This window comes from Astatotilapia calliptera, chromosome 7, assembly GCF_964374335.1.
Source record: "Astatotilapia calliptera chromosome 7, fAstCal68.1, whole genome shotgun sequence".
Taxonomy (NCBI): domain Eukaryota; kingdom Metazoa; phylum Chordata; class Actinopteri; order Cichliformes; family Cichlidae; genus Astatotilapia; species Astatotilapia calliptera.
This window is the reverse complement of record NC_137428.1, coordinates 38,984,843-39,003,706: the sequence shown is the minus strand read 5'-3', so window position 1 is coordinate 39,003,706 and position 18,864 is coordinate 38,984,843. Positions and strand designations below refer to the sequence as shown.

General features: G+C 42.5%; 1 protein-coding gene across 1 annotated transcript; it reads left to right on the top strand.

The window, feature by feature from the left end:
* Positions 1-8,463: 8,463 nt before the first annotated feature.
* LOC113026111 (leukemia inhibitory factor receptor-like) lies at positions 8,464-18,864 on the top strand. Its single transcript, XM_026174561.2, has 17 exons — positions 8,464-8,758; positions 9,973-10,118; positions 10,210-10,360; positions 10,448-10,711; positions 11,023-11,149; positions 11,796-11,941; positions 12,023-12,168; positions 12,259-12,412; positions 12,506-12,567; positions 12,848-13,070; positions 13,482-13,661; positions 13,742-13,843; positions 13,923-14,081; positions 15,564-15,692; positions 15,794-15,887; positions 15,981-16,047; positions 16,384-18,864. The coding sequence occupies exons 1-17, from the start codon at positions 8,695-8,697 to the stop codon at positions 16,843-16,845; spliced, it is 2,676 nt and encodes an 891-aa protein (XP_026030346.2). The 5' UTR covers positions 8,464-8,694; the 3' UTR covers positions 16,846-18,864.

Genomic DNA, 18,864 nt, shown 5'->3' with positions numbered 1-18,864 from the left:
TCTGCTCTCGTTACAACCAATTACCCTCAGGGGTGATATAAGCTGGAGAAGAGCAGTGTGGAGGAGGAAGGAGAGGTTTCTGGTGGATTTCCTCTGTGCTGGTCAGAGCGTGCTACTGGCTTAGGTGTGGAACAGCCTGCTGCGTATGACCAGCCTTCTGGTGTGTGGCTCTTTGTGAGTAGTGTTTATCTGAGCAGTGATTGCCCATGAGTGACGGCGGCCTTCATTTGTTTGTGTGGCCTGCCTGGATATTGTTTGTTAGCAGCGTTGCTGTCTCTTTCTGTTGAAACCTTATTGTTGCTTTCTTTGTTGAGTGGTCATTACCACTTTGGGTTGACCTCCCTGATTTCTTATTAAAGCAGCAGTGCTGTCTCCTTTTGTTGTTGCCATTTATATGATTATTGAGGTGTTTGCCTACAATAAAGATCTATTTTATGTTAAATACCTCTGCCTGGCGTTCTTTTCATTCCACCTGGATCTAACTGTTACTGTCCCCCACCCTCATCGCCTAGACTTTTATGTGGGGACGTAACAAAGTGGGGGCTCGTCCGGGATCGGAATGAAAGGAATTGGGTTGATTACAAGTGCGTACAGGTGTTTGTGTGTTGTGTGAAGGTCATTTGGCAACTGCTGCTCTCCCCGGCTAGCACAGGGGAGTGTCTAGCTGAGCATTTGCTCTTCCTTCGGACACTCGTTTTTTTGTTTTGCCTTTTTTATTTTCGGAGCAAACCCGGGTGGGGATTAATTCTCTGTTGGGGGTAGGCTTGTCGGTGCCTTTTGGCACTTGATGATTCGCCTTTAAAGTGGCCTCGAGCCTGGTACGCTCCAGAAGCTAGGACAGGCTAGATTCTGAGCAGGCAGGACTGGGGGGAGTGTGGGCTTTTCAATTAATGGTTGACTTTTTTTGACACAACACATTTCTCTTTCGCCCGTGTGTAGTTCTGTAGTGAAGGCATTGTGTGTGTGTGTGTGTGTGTGTGTGTGGCCTTTTAGTGGTTTGCTTGTGTTTTGGCAGGCCATTTTGGGTTTTCATGGCCACTTTTGATATTGCTGGGTTTACAGCAGAGCCGTCGCTTGCCCTGCTAGATGTTTGTAGGAAGAGGGATCTGCATGAGCTGGCTACACATTACGGGATCAGTGTCTCCACTGGTCTACGCAAAGCCGAGCTGAAAGCCGCTCTGGTGTCCGGGTTGTTGGAGAAGAGGGTGGTTGTAATGCAAGAACCTCCGAGCACACCCGGTCCGGCTGGACCAAGTGCGGCGCCTCCTGTTCGAGGCCAGGTTGTAGAACCAGCAGTGTCCACACCTATGGACCAGGGGTTGCCCGAGGGGGGGCCTATGACGCTGCCCCGTTTTGATCCACTCTCCATCCAGTCATCAGAGGGTTCTAAGCAGGATGCTAGGCTCAAAGTCCGTCTAGCTCGCCTCCAGCTGGAGAAGGAGCAGAGCGAGAGAGAGTTCCAGCTGAAGAGGGAGATAGAGCTTAGGCGTTTGGACGCAGAACTGGCTAGGGCTAGAGAGGTTGAGCTGATGAAAGTGGAGGCGGAGACGAAGGTCAAGCTGCGACAGCTGGAACTCCAGCAGGCCTCCACCCCTCCTGTGGTGGCTTCGCTGTCACATACAGACGTTCAGTTTGATGTAGGAAGGAATAGTCGTCTGGTCCCTGCATTTCGTGACACTGAGGTGGAGATTTATTTTGAATCGTTTGAGCGGATAGCGACAGCCTTGCGTTGGCCGCGGGATGTGTGGGCCATCCTGCTACAGTGCAAGCTGGTGGGCAAGGCGCAGGAAGTTTGTTCCTCGTTGTCCGCTGAATGCAGCTTGGACTACGACAAACTGAAAAGTGCAATCCTGTTAGCCTATGAACTAGTTCCCGAGGCTTACAGGCAGCGATTTCGGGGGCTGAAAAAGGTGCAGGGTCAATCCTTCCTGGATTTCGCAAGAGAAAAGAGTATCCTCTTTGATCGGTGGTGTATGGCCTGTAAAGCTGCAGACCTAGCTTCGATACGGGAATTGATTCTCATTGAGGAGTTCAAGAATTGCGTCACCGAGCGGATGGCGGTATATCTGAATGAGCAGAAGGTCTCTACGTTGCAGCAGACCGCGACCCTGGCTGACGAGTTTGCACTCGTCCATAAAACCAGTGTTGTTAAGCATGAGCGACGCGACATACTAGCAAAGGCTAGTGGTGAGCAAGACACAAGGAGAGAGGTGCCTGTGCCTCGTCCCAGGTCAGACCGGAAATGTTTCTATTGTTTTAAATCCGGCCATTTAATAGCGGATTGCGAGGCCTACAGGCAAAGACAGCCAGTTTCAACACCACGTAAACCAAAAGGGATAGGGCTGATTAAAAACGCTTCTTCTGGTAGTAGACCACTTAGCACTGAAACGCCTGACGAATGTTTTAAACCTTTCATTTTCAAAGGAGCGGTGTCACTCTCTGGTAAGCCTGGAGATGGACGTACTGTGACCATTCTACGCGACACAGGTGGTTCACAGTCCCTCATACTGGCTAGTGCACTTGCCTTTGATGAAAAGACCGCCAGCGGCACTGATGTTATTGTTAGGGGCGTTGGAATGACTTATGTGCCAGCCCCCCTCCATCGAATTTGGGTGCAGAGTGACCTGATAAGCGGTGTTTTTCCTGTAGCTGTGTGTCCTTGTTTCCCGATTGATGGTGTGGACTTCATAATGGGCAATGACATTGCAGGCGGGAAGGTTTATCCTGCCCCAGAGGTTACAAAGACCCCTGACCCAAGCCCCTGGCCAGATGTTTTAAACCGGCAGCACCCGGATGTATTTCCCGTAGGTGTTCTTACCCGGTCACAGGCCCATCGGCAGGGAGAAGTGGTTGACTTGTCAGGGTCAGTGGTCGGCTCTATGCTGGGGATGGATGTGATGCCCTCTGAGGAGGGGGAGGTGGGTCCTGATGCCAAGGAACTGGCTCAAGAAGTGGCTGAGCCTGCTCCTGAACCCGCAGCCCCCCCTCTCCTCACACGGGAGGCCCTTATTATCGCTCAGAAAGCAGACCCATCGTTAACCAAATGTTTTGCTGCCGTAGATGAGAGTGATCATCTGGCAGGAGACAGGAAGCAGACATTTGTTGTATGTGATGGATTGCTAATGCGCAGGTGGACTTCAAAGCCAGGGGAGGACTGGAGTGTAGTCCAACAGATAGTGGTCCCGGCTAGTTTACGTCAGCACGTGCTACAGTTAGCCCATGACCATTCATGGTCAGGACATTTGGGGATAACTAAAACATATGACCGTATTCTGCAGCACTTCTTCTGGCCGGCAATGAAGACAGATGTTGCGAAGTACTGTAATACTTGTCATACGTGTCAACTGGTGGGCAAACCAAATCAAACTGTGCCCCCCGCCCCACTATGTCCAATACCAGCTGTTGGTGAGCCATTCGAGCATGTTTTGGTCGATTGTGTTGGTCCGTTGCCAAGAACACGAGCAGGCAATCAGTTTTTGTTGACCATAATGTGTTTGTCCACGCGGTTCCCCGAAGCAATTCCTCTGCGGAGGGTCACCACTGCAAACATTACTAAGACGCTAATCAAATTTTTCACCACCTTTGGTCTTCCAAAAACAGTGCAAACAGACCAGGGAACTAACTTCTTATCTCGAGCATTCAAACAGACTTTAGCTTCCCTGGGCGTCTCTCATTCTGTGTCTAGTGCTTATCACCCAGAGTCGCAGGGTGCACTTGAGCGTTGGCACCAAACACTTAAGGCTATGCTAAAAAAGTACTGCCATGACACGGGCAGAAGCTGGGATGAGGGTGTCCCCTTTGTACTGTTCGCAATACGCAATGTTAAGCAAGAGTCCTTAGGATTCAGCCCAGCTACACTTGTGTTTGGCCGCGAGGTGCGGGGCCCGCTAAAGATGTTGAAAGAGAGGTTCCTTAGTGGGGGTGCTCCAAAAACTAACGTGGCAGATTTTGTAAAGACATGTAAGGATCGTTGGCAACGTGCTACCTCATTAGCTAAAGAGGCCCTGTGTACTGCCCAGGCGTGCATGAAGACGTGGCATGACAGAAAGGCTGTGAAAAGGCATTTTCAGGCTGGGGACAAGGTTTTAGTGTTGCTACCGGTGCCTGGTTCTGCTCTTACGGCCCGTTTCGCAGGACCGTACGTCATAGTGAGGAAAGTGTCTGAGACAGATTATGTTCTCAGTACCCCAGAGCGCAGGAGGAAAACACGCCTGTGCCACATCAACATGTTAAAACCCTACCATGATAGGGAAACCCATGAGACTGTTGCCAGTGCGGCAACCTCCAGCTCTGTCTCCGCCACCGTGCTGAGTGTAGAGGCCAGTGCTGACGACGATCTGCATATACTTTCTGAGGGACAACAGTGTGGACGGTTGGCGAATTCAGCTTACGTAGCCGAAGTAACGGCCCACTTGTCTCATCTGTCCCCTTCACAATGCGAAGATGTGCTTAATCTACTGCACTCCTACCCCTCTCTCTTTGGTGATGTGCCCTCGCGTACAAATGTTTGTGAACATGGTATCGATGTTGGGGACGCAACCCCAATCAAACAGCACGCGTACCGCTGCCCTATGGGAAAGCGTGAGGTGATGAGGAAGGAGGTCAGTTATCTAGCGGAGAATGGTTTGGCGAAACAGAGTCGCAGCCCTTGGAGCTCTCCATGTTTACTTACGCCCAAATCTGGTGGCTGATGCACTCTCACGCAGTGCATAGTGATGAGTTTCTTCTGTGTTTTGTATAGTGTGGATTTAGGGTGGGGGGAATGTTACATCCTGGGAGGCTGTGGGAGTGTGTGGGCGTGGTGTTGTCTTCTCTCTCTCCTCCTCCTTCGTTCTGGCCCCTCCCCTTGTCTCTCTCTGCCCCTGCCCTCTCCTTTAGGTCACACCTGCTGCTCATCTGCTCTCGTTACAACCAATTACCCTCAGGGGTGATATAAGCTGGAGAAGAGCAGTGTGGAGGAGGAAGGAGAGGTTTCTGGTGGATTTCCTCTGTGCTGGTCAGAGCGTGCTACTGGCTTAGGTGTGGAACAGCCTGCTGCGTATGACCAGCCTTCTGGTGTGTGGCTCTTTGTGAGTAGTGTTTATCTGAGCAGTGATTGCCCATGAGTGACGGCGGCCTTCATTTGTTTGTGTGGCCTGCCTGGATATTGTTTGTTAGCAGCGTTGCTGTCTCTTTCTGTTGAAACCTTATTGTTGCTTTCTTTGTTGAGTGGTCATTACCACTTTGGGTTGACCTCCCTGATTTCTTATTATAGCAGCGGTGCTGTCTCCTTTTGTTGTTGCCATTTATATGATTATTGAGGTGTTTGCCTACAATAAAGATCTATTTTATGTTAAATACCTCTGCCTGGCGTTCTTTTCATTCCACCTGGATCTAACTGTTACTGTCCCCCACCCTCATCGCCTAGACTTTTATGTGGGGACGTAACACACACCAATAAAAAAGTTGTAAGCAAAATACCCCTTTAAAGGCACTTTTAGTGTTAACAGAAAACAAAGTTTAAAACCATCCCAAAGTAACTGAAGTCTACAGCTAAGTCAAGCTGTCACACCACTTTGATGTTGCAGCAAATAAATGTCAGCTAAAAATAAATGTTTAAAGTTCAGCAACACATATCTGAAAACATCTGTGTACAGCCATACGTCCTATTCTGCTTATCGAAGTCATAGGGGGGCATGAGCCTATCCTAGTTGCTATAGGGCGGGAGGCGGCACACACACTGGACAGGTTGCCAGTCTGTCAAAGGGCTAAGACAGAAAGAGAGACAACCATAAACACTCACATTCACACCTGCGGGTCATTTAGAATAACCACTAAACCCGACCTGATCCACCCTTTGAACTGTAGAAGGAAGCTGGCGTACGCGAGAGTACCCACTGTGATCCATCAGTGCTAGCCACATGCCACTATGCCCCCATGTGTGTGCAGGTAAACAGCTGCTCCCTGGCCATGAAACTTCAGCTAAAACTGACAGGAAAAAAAGCAACTTCAATGGTCTGAAATGCTGAAATCTGAGGAGGCTCGTACTGTGTGTGTTTCTGTGGTGTATTTCCAGTACTGTTTGTATATGCACAATATTTTAACATATCTGAATAATATCAGCACTAAATAATAAACTGGATCTTTGTCAATTAAATATTTGTCAGTATTATACACTCTTATCCCAGAGTTACCCCCAAAACTGGCCAGTGTTCATCTGTAGTTAGTGAATTCAAACAGCAAAATTGCTCCCGACCTGATCCACCCTTAAGCTCTTTGTTGGACCAGGTAGGCTGTCATTCCACCGTTTACTGGATGGGCTGATGAGTCAGTGAGACTCACTTCTGACAGATGATATTAATACTGAGGTTAGTTGTTGAGAATATCCTGAACTTTTCTGTCAGAAAGAACTGCTGTTTTTATCTGTTAGCTGCTGTTAGCCAACAACAGAGAAATAATCTATGGATCTTTGTTACACTCTTGTGAATAAACTCTCATGCAATGTAAGTATGTAATCAAACCAAAAAAAAAGTTACTTCACTGTTAAGGCAGTGATTTTGAAGGACAAAAGTGATGGCCTACAAGAGCTGCTCAGGCATAGAAACCCACACCGTGAAGTTTCCGCTCAGTTTTATTGAAGCGTAGCATGAACATTCTGTGTAGTTTTCTTAAAGATAAACAGGTTAGCTTGCATTAATGTGGTGAGCTCACAGTAAAGCTCTGTGTTGGACTGGTGCACAGTGGCTGTGGTACTCATGGTCAGATTTAGGTTACGTCAAGTGTAGAAGAGAATTTGCTTAATTCTAACTTAATTATTAACTTCTCAATATGTTCCCTTTGCTGAGCCACTACAGAGATCATAGCACCTGCACCTGCTGAATCCTACTGTAATCCCTGACTGTTCTCATTTGACTGTTTTGGTATGCAGGCAAAGTCACCCTCTACCATGTAGGCAACAGAAAGGAGGTATTTTTTAAATGATTTGTTTCCTTGTGTCCTACATACCAGATTTGAATTAGAATTTAGATTAGAAGATTTTTTCATTCTAGATATGTTAAAATATCATTTTACTGTTACATTACTATATAAGGTTCAGTTGTACACAAATGGTTAGTAGAATTGTCCTTTAAGGAGCTACTTTTTACTTTCTTTGAGTACATTTCAGAGTAGGCACTTTTTCACTTTTACTTAAGTAAAGAAGTTTCTTCAATAATTCAGTTTTTACTGGAGTGTTTTTAACACAGTTTATTTCTACTTAAGTAAGGAAAGTCTGTACTTTTGCCACCTCTGCATATTACCTACCATAAAATTTTGACAAATGGGATTAAAATTGTTTTTAAGATGAGTTTGGAGGTCAGGGATTTAGTGTCGCTAATTTCTGTGCAATTTAATGTAAAAGAGACAAAGTGCATGTACATACATGTTAATGAGATTTATTTTTCCCTAGAACTGTAGTGTTAATGCTGGTCTTCATGGCCTCAGCTTCCTTTGCTGACGGTCTTCCGTTTTTATGCAGATAAATAATTCTTTGTTTCACTTATTGGAGTAAACTAATGGAAATCTCATACTTGTACATGTTGAGCTTCAACAGGAATAACAGGAATTTTCTTTGATAGGCACCTACTTATTTATGGATACATGAAATGTTTTGGCTGCAGGGTTAGCAAGGGTGCAGACATTTAATTATCTAATCATAAAAATGTGCATACATAATTTTGACTGTATGCAAACAATAGAGCTACCATTTTGGACTCCACATTTTAAAGCATCAGCAGCAACTTTTTGTCTGCCTTGTTGTTGTTGTTGTTGTTGTTGTTATTATTAAGTGGTTTTTGGTGCTTATTTACTTTGTGCAAGAACTCAGAGAAGTATTTGGATTTGATGCTGGAGTGCCGAGTTATTAACTTCATAAAAAGCAGTGTGCCCTAAAAGTGATGTCACAACTGCAGCACCAGTATAAAGGGTCAAGTGAGCTTAACCATTAGTTCTTCAGACTTTTTCATGGTCTTCTAGCATTTTCCTTTGGACATTGTCTGCTTTTGCTCTCACTTTCAGTCCAGTCATCGTACCTGGCTGTTTTCAGAGAAATGTTTTACCACTTAACACTGAACTATGAATCATTCATGCATAAAAAAAACACTTAACTAGAAGGATGAACCAGTGTAGTGTCTACACAGAGACCTTAGCAAAGAATCAATTTTAAATTAAAGCTTTACAATAACTGGTCTGAAAATCAGAGCCGGCAGGTCCTGTCATTATGCCAAGTTTGGAATCATCATGTTTTTCAGAATCTAAGGCTCGATTCTCCCTGACCGATGTTTTTCTGGAGCATCAGAGCATGTCTGAGCTCGCTGCTGTGAGTCACATTTCCGAGAACATAATGCTCCATTTCCTGTGGTGGGGTCCACATGGATTTCACAATCAAATGGATTTCCATATTGTATATGTGAAGGGAGGGAGGCTACAGGGAGTAACCTGACACCAACACTGTGACTCTTCCCTGTTCGAGTCTTTGTTCTCGGATTCTTCAAATAAAACCCAAACTTCCCCGTGAACATGCTTTTGTTTCTATGAAAGAAGCCTCAGGAATCTGCTTTTCAACCACTCTGACGAGCTGATGTTTATCACCGCAACTACCCGGCTGAATTCTTGAAGGTTTTTTCTATCTAAATAAACAAACAGCTCTAAACGAGGATTATCAGGATTATTATTATCATGATCACGTGGTTGTTATTGCTCTCACTCTTCAGAGAAAGCACACAAGATGGACAAGAAGACGGTGAGTATGTCATCCTCTAACCTCTGTGACAATCTGTAGGTACAGAAAGTATCTGATATTTTTAGTAAAGAAGTCTCCATTTTCAGCAAAGGCTGTAATTGTGTATACAGGATATTTTTTTATGTGCAGATTCTTACTGGTCATAAAACAAACAAATACAGTGCGTGTCAGCAAGATAAAGTTACAGCATGCGAGGGTGGAGGTGTGGTCATAGGTGGCCCAAGAACTCATTTTTGTGGATGTGAAAGAATATGTGCATAATTTCTTTTTAAACATTTTGTGTGTGTAGAAATAGTTTTTTTCTTAATTCTTATTCTGAATCAAATTGATAATTCAAATTTGTTTCACATAAATGTTCAAAGTTTGCAATTTTTCAGAACCAAGGTCATTGTAACTGGCAGACTGGTGCAGACAAGTCTGCAAGCTATCTTCTTTACCTTCACTAATTTGTGTGGATTTCTTGTTCCTGTCTGTCAGTTTTTGAGCATTTTAAATGCAAATATCTGACAAATAATATCACTTCCTGTGTGGTTAATTCTCTTGACAGAACCTCAAAAACTCTGTTTCAGCTTTGTAGAGAAAAATATTATTGTATTATTAAGAAATATATAGCAGACATCCATGTGTGGACACATATGTTCAATGACTTGATGAAGTGGTTTGAAAAAAGACTTTACAAACCAGCAGCGCATCATCTTTGCCCTTAAATCACACATCAGTTAGCTGTACAACATCACATGACTGCACAGTGGCTTTTCTTTTTCATCTTGCTTTTTTAAAAAAACATAATCGGTACAGAAAATCACCTGTTATTCCCCGAAACTAAAGTGTTCCCTTGCTATTCCTCATCAGTCAAGTCTAAAAATAGAGCAGAGCTTTCAAATGTCTGCTTAGTAAGTTGTTTTTATATTTACTCTCAGCTCCTCCCAAAAAATGATACAGGCAGCACGATTTAACCACTGATTTTGGACTCTGCATTTTTAAGCCTCAGTGTTTTAGTGTCCTAGTCACCCCATCTGGCAGACATAATGGACGTGCCTATAATACTATACTTGTTCATGACACTGTTTGTGTCTGCTAGATACCAGAGGCCATTAACAAAATATCAGTATGAGTCTGTGTGCTCACTGACAGCCTAACTATGTCTTTTTTATCTCAAGAATTGCTCAGTGTTCCACTTTAACCATAAAATGTCCTGTGGTCACTTCCTTTAGGTGTTTTGCGTTGTGGACCTCAGAATGTGACTCTTGACTACAAGAGTTTCCTGTTAAAGTGGGAAGATGACCCTTCTTGCTCTGTGATACGAGATGGGCTCGTGTACGAGCTGCAGCTTCTCATTGCAGACAAACCTGAACACAATGTAAGAGATTATTATGGGTAACTATAATCCTCACTTCTGTAGCCTCCAAACAAAAAGCTGTTCCTCTAATGTGTTTATGATAATGTTGTAGGGTGAAGTTGTTGTGGCACCTGCACAGATAGGATCTACTCATTCCTGGAAATGGACTTCCCATTTACCATCGCAGTGTGTTCGCCATTCAGTCCGGCTCAGGTCCCAATACAACAACCAATCAAGCCCATGGATGCAGAAGACACTACCTGGTTAATATTAAGTTCAAATCATTTGATCTTTTTTTGATTCTTAAACACTTTACAGTCTTGTTTATTCTTATCACTGTGCTTCTTCAGACCAGGGTGAAATACTGGTTCTCCCAAGAGACCAAATATTGGAGGTGGGCAGCACAGCCACATTCTGCTGCATGGTGCCAGATGGGGAAAGTATTAAAACAATGTTTCTACTCAACTATAAAGGCACTAATGTAACGACTACAAAGATCAGTGAACATGTGCACTCCCTGACTGTTCACCTGGACCAACAATCAGAAAACTGGAGGGATGTAATATGTGAAACAACCAAAGGAGACATCAGCGGAGCCAGTTTTCATGCTGGATGTAAGTATGACACAAAGTACTGAGAAAAAGGAATTACTGTACACACAACACAGGCCAGGGAGCTTTTGATAGCATTTTGTCTTAATGAAAAAAACCATCACTTAAAAACTGTATTTTGTACTTACTCTTTTTTTTTGTCTATTGTTAACATTTGTTTGATGATTTGAAACATTTAAATTTGGCACAATGAGGCCAAATACTTTTTCACTGCACTGTAGCATTTGAGGGCGGTTTGTGGTTTTGTCAAATGTACCTTGTAATTAAATGCTGGTTCTTCTTTTTTGTTTTCTTGACATTTCCCTTAAATTTAGACCCCCCTAGTGACAGTAGTCTTCAGTGTGAAACCCAGGATCTGGAATCCATCGATTGTTTTTGGAATATAACAAGGAAAATAGAGGATGTTGAAGAAGTGAGAAGAAAATACCTGCTCCAGGAAAGGTAAAAGGAAATACACAACACCTCTGTTGTAACAATGAGCTCCAGTATGGGACTAAAGAAAGGCTAGTCAGAATAAGTAAATAAAATGTAATCTGACTACTGATTTCAGAAAAATATTATACAGTCACTCCCTGCTTTACATATAAATGTCTTTGTTGTACTAGATTTCATTTCATTTTCTCTTTCTGAATAATTGATGAAGCAACCTCTGTTGGATTAGTGAGGTAGACGGGAATATGTGAATGGCCGCAGTTGGGACCACTGAAAATCTCTTATGTTTATATGTTTGTTATATACAGTCCAAAATGCACAAACATCGGTTAGTTTGTCTTTTTCTTTTTCTCTCACTATGAAAGCTAATGGGCTAAATGGATACCACACTCAGGCACAGTAGTATCGAGTACTGCATCATACTTTGTGTTTACTTTGTGGTAAACAGAGAAGCCAACAGAAGCCTTTGTGGTAAAGATTTAAGCTACTTATGCTTTTGCACTACAGCATTGGGAAAATGCTCACAAAATCTGCCGGTGGAGGCTGGTGAGAGAAAGGGCCTTTATTTGCTTCCATAAAACATTAGCAGTCCTGCTGGGTTCTTCGATTTTTTGTTGTTGTTAATATTTAAGCAGTGTATATTTTTACATTTTAGCCCATGCAACATTGGACCAATGCATCAATTGGGTAAATGCTCGCAAAAAGTGGAGCTGGATGCTGCTGAGAGGAACTGGACCTTAACAGTCACTAATCCTCTGGGAAAGCTCGAGCTCCATGACAGGGTGGACCTGACCAAAAGAGGTAAAACTTTGGAAAAAACGAGGGGAAAAAGGCTATTCTTAATCTTTAAGATCAGCTGATTGTTGTGATCTCTTGTTTTAGTGCACATGGTTGCTCCAGACAAAGTGGCAGCTTCAACTGTGAACCCCAGAAACATCAGTCTGAAATGGAGCTGGACTGTGAAGAAGTACAGTAATCTCAACATCACATGCCAAGTAGATGTCAGTGATGGAAACTCTAATACCAAAGTGAGTAGATTAAAAAAGAAAGTTTACATATTGGCTTTTCAAAGTAAAAGTCTTCACTGAAGTCAGCTAACATAATTTTTGTCCTTGTAGACTGAAAACATTGGAGTTGGCCTCACAGCTGCAGTCATCAAGGACTTGATACCACACTGGGACTATGACGTGAGGGTCCGATGTGGAACAGCACAGCATTTCTGGAAATGGGGTGACTGGAGCTATTGTGTCAAAATCCGCACGAAGGGTGATGGTAAGTTGTTTTTGTTTTTTGTTTTTTTTTAAGAGAAAAGACTTTAAAAAGTTTGTGAATGTAACAGATGTCGTTTGTCTGGTTGCACCACAGTTCCAGATGCTCTTGACGTGTGGATGAAGGTGAAGGCAGACCAGGCTGTAATCTCCTGGAAGGTGAGTCCAAGTTGGCTTTTACAAGGCTTTTATGAGGCCTCTTGGTAAGGTCTAAATCTGGAAACTGACTTTTGGAGACAGCCTCAAGTGGTCTTTAGAAAAACTAGAGCTTTTGGTACTTGCATGTTGGATTCATTTTTTTCCTCACAACTTGATGCAATAAAAAATATCTTTATTAAATCTATTTGACAAAATATCAGTGCAACATCTTATACAGTTAGAAAGTGATGTTTCAGAGGACACAGTTACCATTTCAGGTCTTGATGTTACGTCTCCACAGGTGCCACTGACCAATCAGAGCCATGGAGAAATCTTTGACTACAAAGTGTCCTGGGCAAAGACCAAAGACAAAAATCAGTCAAACCAAACCAACGTGTCCAGAAGCAATCACAGTCTTACACTCACGCTGGACCCCAGTGAGGAGTACATGGTCACTGTCACGGCTAGAAACATAAACGGCAGCTCATCACCATCGACCATCATCATCCCCCGCAGCAATCTAGGTATGAAGCTAACAGAGCACCACACATTACAGATAAGCTCACTTTGATTTCCATTTGAGGAAGAGGTTTGATTTTATCTAATCTGTGCAGAAGGCTGTAAGCAAAGGGGTTTCCAAACTAATGCAGAAAAGGAATAGCAGTTTTCATGATCACATGATTGAGATTATATCTATTATAAGTATACAAATTTGTAATTGTTGTTTATATTCTATATATCCAAGTCATGATGAGTATGTACATTTTTGCACATTTTATTGGTCTGCAAAGGGAAGCTAAATGCCTTAAAAGTGCATGAAACTGTTTTTAAAACCCATGAAAAATTCTCAAGGTTTAACTATATATACTGATTTAACCTCTTCCTTTTTTAAGTGGAGTATGTTGTAAAATCTAATTTTAAAGAGTCTTTTTCAGATACATCCGAGGTGAAGACCTCCTGGATCAGTGGCAGCAATGGTAGCTTCTTCCTGTCCTGGCCTGATAGTCCTAACGCCAGCTGTGGCTACATAGTGGACTGGTGTCCAGTCTTCGGTAATTGCACCTTTGAGTGGATGAAAGTGCCTCCCAACAGAACTCATACCACAGTTTTTTCAAGTACGTCCTCATCTTTGCCTACAAAACTGTTGCAGATCATATTTGCATCTGTTTCAGCACAGCCCCTTTTGTTGTTCCAGAGAACTTTGAAGATGGTCGGAGATACCTGCTGTCCATATACGCCTGCACTGAGGGAGCTGCGGTGCTACTACAGAGAAGAAAGGGCTACATCAGAGAGACCAGTAAGACTGATTCAGTGATTTCTCACAAAATGCGATGGTTCAATCAGCAGTGTATTTTATGCATGTCACATCTTTCCAGAAATAGGAGTCGAGCTGTTTAAACTCAAATACAAACAGGAAGACTCGGCTGTTGAGGTATCCTGGGAGCCCATACCTCGGGAAAAGCAGACTGCTTCCATCCATGGATATATTCTCTACTACCAGGACAAGAGCGGGAATGTTTTTAACGTGAGCACAGGTACAGTATGAAGGCATACTCACTCAGGCCAGCTAAGATTTCAGTCTGGACATTAAGTATAGGATCAGCTTCCTGTTTACGTCCTGCCATATGATGAGCTTTCTCTCCACCTACGAGGATCCTCAGCATGAACATTCTTCCCAGCATCTGTTTAACTGTCAGCAGTGCCTCAAAATGTGTTTGAGTTTGGGAAATGAAAGCGTATTTGGATGGAACATAGACTTATATAATGCCCGCTTGTGGTGCAAGTTTAACAGAAACCAAGTCCCCCTTTTTAGTGGTGTCAGTCTGTCGATTTAAGCAAAGTATGACTGCAATTGGATAAATTAACTAAGAATTATAACAGTTTAACTTGGTTGCAGAAAAGATCAGATTGGGGGGGAAGTGTCTGACACAAAAACGTTTTAATAATTATGTTCTTAGCCAAATCCATTTGTTCTTTATTGGTAAATGGTAAATGGACTAGTTCTTATATAGCGCTTTTCCACTCTTCTGAGCACTCAAAGCGCTTTACACAACTTGTGCATTCACCCATTCACACCCATTCGCACAAGCACAACTGACATTCACACACATTCATACTCCGATGAATGCATCAGAGAGCAATTTCGGGTTAGTATCTTGCCCAAGGATATTTGGCATGCAGACTAGGGGAAGCCGGGAATCGAACCACCAACCTTCCGATCAGTAGATGACCTGCTCTACCACCTGAGCTACAGCCACCAATATTGCACACTTAACTGCAATATTTTGCTGAGTTTGTTTATAAATGTATTGCTGGCACTAGTAGGACAGCACACTTAAAGCCTTTACACACTGGACGCGCAAAGGTTGTGCAAATATTTTGTGTGTTAGAAATATTTTTCAGGTTTACCTATTGTTAATACAGATGTTCACACCAACAATGTAATTTTGCTCAATGAAGTTATGGCTTTTCTTTTTTTGAACCATGAACCATTTTTCTGATTCTATGGATGCAAAGACACAGATCTGACCAATTAGACCACTGCATTTAGTGCGCTGTAGCTCAAAACAAATATCACACTGTGATCCTTAAGTATGTTCAAATGCGGCTGTGATACTACCTCCTGGTTTAAACCAGAATCTTTTCTTCTTTTTCTGGTTCAAAGTTTTAGGACCAGCTGTCATCACTTCATGTTTTGATTGAAGTGTGATTTTTTTTTTTTTTTTAAGGACATATTTTTCAGAAAAACACAAAGCTTTCTGTGTGTATGTACACAATACGAATTCACATCTGAAATATTTAGAATTTTGTGCCGTTTTCTTGCAAAGCACTTGTTGGGTAATGACCTTTAATCACACTATTAAGTTTCTCTTCTGATAACAAAGTCCTGGTTTTGTTTCTCCACACACAAAGATTAGCTTGGGACTGAGATAAATAAAGTAAGTCTCCAGTGTTGCCCGATGATCGTAAACATGTATTTATGTTGTAATAATGGCGGTCACTCTGTGTTGATTTAGATGATCCTGAAGCCACCAGCCTCACTGCAAAGAACCTGAACATCAGTATGTACACCTTCACGGTGACAGCATCAACAGCATTTGGACTTTGTGGTAATTCATCCATCAATGTCACCTTGAATCCCCCGGGTAGGTTAATTATTTCCCCATATGGACTATTTTCTTTAGTAAGACTGTCAACATTTGTCATTTTCTTTGATTTACTCGATGCGGTTCATTGTTTTCACCAGCTGATCAACTGATAATGCTGATCTTGATATCCCTGGGAGCAGTTTTTCTTATTCTGTCTGTCAGCACAATTATCTGCTACAGACAATGGGCATGGTAAGCAATGCATATACATTTTCTGTGAAATATTGTCCACTTTTGCTTCCAATCATTGTCCGACATTTATTTTAATGCATTTTCTCCCAACAGCATCAAGCACAAAGTCTATCCTCCAATCCCAAAACCAGTGCTGACTGAAAAGTGGCTGGCATCACCGGTAAGTTTTTTTTTTTGTGTTCCTAAATCTAACCAATTCGTTTCTGGTGCCAAACTTAAGTTCAACTTAACTCTCAGATATATTTCAGATGTAGAGTTGGGTGCATTAACAGGGTATTCAAATGTTTGCACACTGACTCACTTTTTGCTGATTCACTTTTAGAGCCATTTGAAGTGTTTTGGACATTATAGCATTAGCTAGCTAATGCTAAATCTCTCCACTACACATTTGTACTACTCTGTTATTTATTGGTTTCCTTGTATAGTGCATCATCATAATCGATATGGATCCAGATGTCTTTCCTGTGAATGTGATGTCATTTTCTCTATTTTTCAGGATGAACATACAGTTCGTCATCTTCCCTTTGATCAGAGTTACTACAGTGAGGTCTTGGATGTTCCTGAACTACATGATAAATTCAGACCACCACAGCCTGTTGTTGGCCAGGACTACATGCCTTTTACCTTCTCTCAGACTCCCAAAGGTTACTACAATAAGCCTCTGAAGAAACTCCAGCCATGCCTTACTTTACCCACTACAGGCCTCACATCTCAGCCAGGCTTGCCATCTTTTCCAATTAATGATGTGTTTCCTAACCCTTCATATAACCTGATAGTACAGGACCAGGAGTCACAATCACATCCCGAGATCCAGGAGGGGATGCCTATAATTGATAGTGAATGCCAGCCACAGAGTCCTGAAGAGACCTTTACCACAACTGAGTTAGAGGAGGAACCAGACAGTCCCATTTCCTGTGCGTCCACATACATTTTGTTACCACAGAAAACTTCCAAATAGCGGCTGCATGTGTGAACACGTTTAAGCCTTGCACACGTACTTGAAGAGACCTTAACTACTGCATGGAACACAAGCTGCCCTCATCCACACAGTGACCCGCTAGATGTTCAAAGGAGCTCTACTGTTTTCATGTTTTGCTTCAATTAAAAGCATGCAATACATTTTAGTTCAGTTCTGTACATTGGTGGTGTTGTGGTGCTAGTTAGCACTGTCACCTTGTTGCAGGAAGGTTGTGCGTTCAAATCACCTGTCAACCATTTCTCACGAGAGGAAAATATGTGATTCCTTACTGGTTACAGCTGTGTCACTTTGGCCAGCGGTCAGTTGTGGATTTAAAGAGACGACAGCAGGCTCGAATAAAACGTAACACCAACACACTAACCAACACCTACAACTGCAGCTGGCTTCCTTTTATACTCGCTTCACGTGAGACCACCCAGATCTGGGGTAAGAAACAAATGAAGAAAATACACATCCACATTCAATTCAATTTTATTTATATAGCACCAAATCACAACAAAAGTCGAATCCAGTCTGGAAGCTGGTTCCACAGAAGAGGGGCCTGCAAACTGAAGGCTCTGCCTCCCATTCTACTTTTAAATACTCTAGGAACAACAAGTAGGCCTGCAGTGCGAGAGCGAAGTGCTCTAATAGGGTGATATGGTACTACAAGGTCATTAAGATAAGATGAGGCCTGATTATTTAAGACCTTGTATGTGAGGAGCAGGATTTTGAATTCAATTCTCGATTTAACAGGAAGCCAATGAAGGGAAGCCAAAACAGGAGAAATATGCTCTCTCTTTCTAGTCCCTGTCAGTACTCTTGCTGCAGCATTTTGGATTAGCTGAAGGCTTTTCAGCAAGTTTTTAGGACATCCTGATAATAATGAATTACAGTCGTCCAGCCTGGAAGTAATAAATGCATGAACTAGTTTTTCAGAGTCACTAAGAGACAGGATATTTCTAATTTTAAAGATGTTGTGTAAATGGAAAAAAGCAGTCTTACATATTTGTTTAATATATGCGTCGAAGGACATACACAAATATCAAACCAAAATATAATACAAAGAAGACATATTTACACATATACAAACTCCAATAACAGCTTGAACAACATTTGTGCTTTATTCAGTGATGTATATTGGAAACACCCTAACCTAAACTCCCCACATTGACACATTGGTTTACCCCAGAGGAAGCAACTAGGAAAAGTTGACTGCTAACACACATCAACCCCCTAAATAGCAATCACTCACACACTGATAAAAATACAGGTAATGGAATCCCTGGTCTGCATTACAGGCTGGTTGGAGTGACTAATGGAGGTTACTAGGGTGAAATTGGTCACGATAAGCTATACAGTGCTGCATCGAAAATCTTGCAATTGCAGGTTGCCAGCAGTTTGCATGGAAGATACTGGCTTGCCTGCAGACACTCAATAACTACCCTCTGAGCTCGAGTTACACTGTGAGAAGTGTGATGCTAAAAACTGGCTTTACAGAAACCTGTCAGTGAATACGCATTTCTCCCGGTCATCCAGAGATTTCCATGAGGTCCCCACTTGGCCTCTAGAACAGTCTAAAATTTGCTTTTTGTTCATTTTGTTTGTTGGACAATTAAAAGCCAACGGTGTAAATAAAGAAAATGTATCTAGAAATTCCACTCAGACATTTGAGAAAAGCCTTTCTAAAGCCTGATTTATTTTCATGTGAATCCTGTGAATTCTGTACAAATGTCAGCTGTTTGCATTTTCAATTTAGTGCTGTTGTTTGAATCAGACTGCCATCATCACAGAAACTGAGCTGATCATGTTGGAGCGAAGAGAAAATGAACAATAGAGGATCTCAGAACTGACAAACTGATTTATGTGTATTTTATGTATTTATGAGTGCCCTACCTTATTGAAAAAATGTGAATAGTTCCATGTAGCTTTGAGAGGTCTTTGCTGTTGATTTGTTTATAAGAACCAAGAAATTACGATTGATTCAATGCTGTAAACCAATAAAACAAGAAGCTTCAA

Coding starts and splice junctions, on each gene's coding strand:
- LOC113026111 (XM_026174561.2), top strand. CDS start 8,695: ATGATCACGTGGTTGTTATTGCTCTCACTCTTCAGAGAAAGCACACAA. Junction 10,361..10,447: donor GATGCAGAAGACACTACCTG/GTTAATATTAAG, acceptor GTGCTTCTTCAG/ACCAGGGTGAAATACTGGTT. Junction 16,048..16,383: donor AAAAGTGGCTGGCATCACCG/GTAAGTTTTTTT, acceptor TCTATTTTTCAG/GATGAACATACAGTTCGTCA.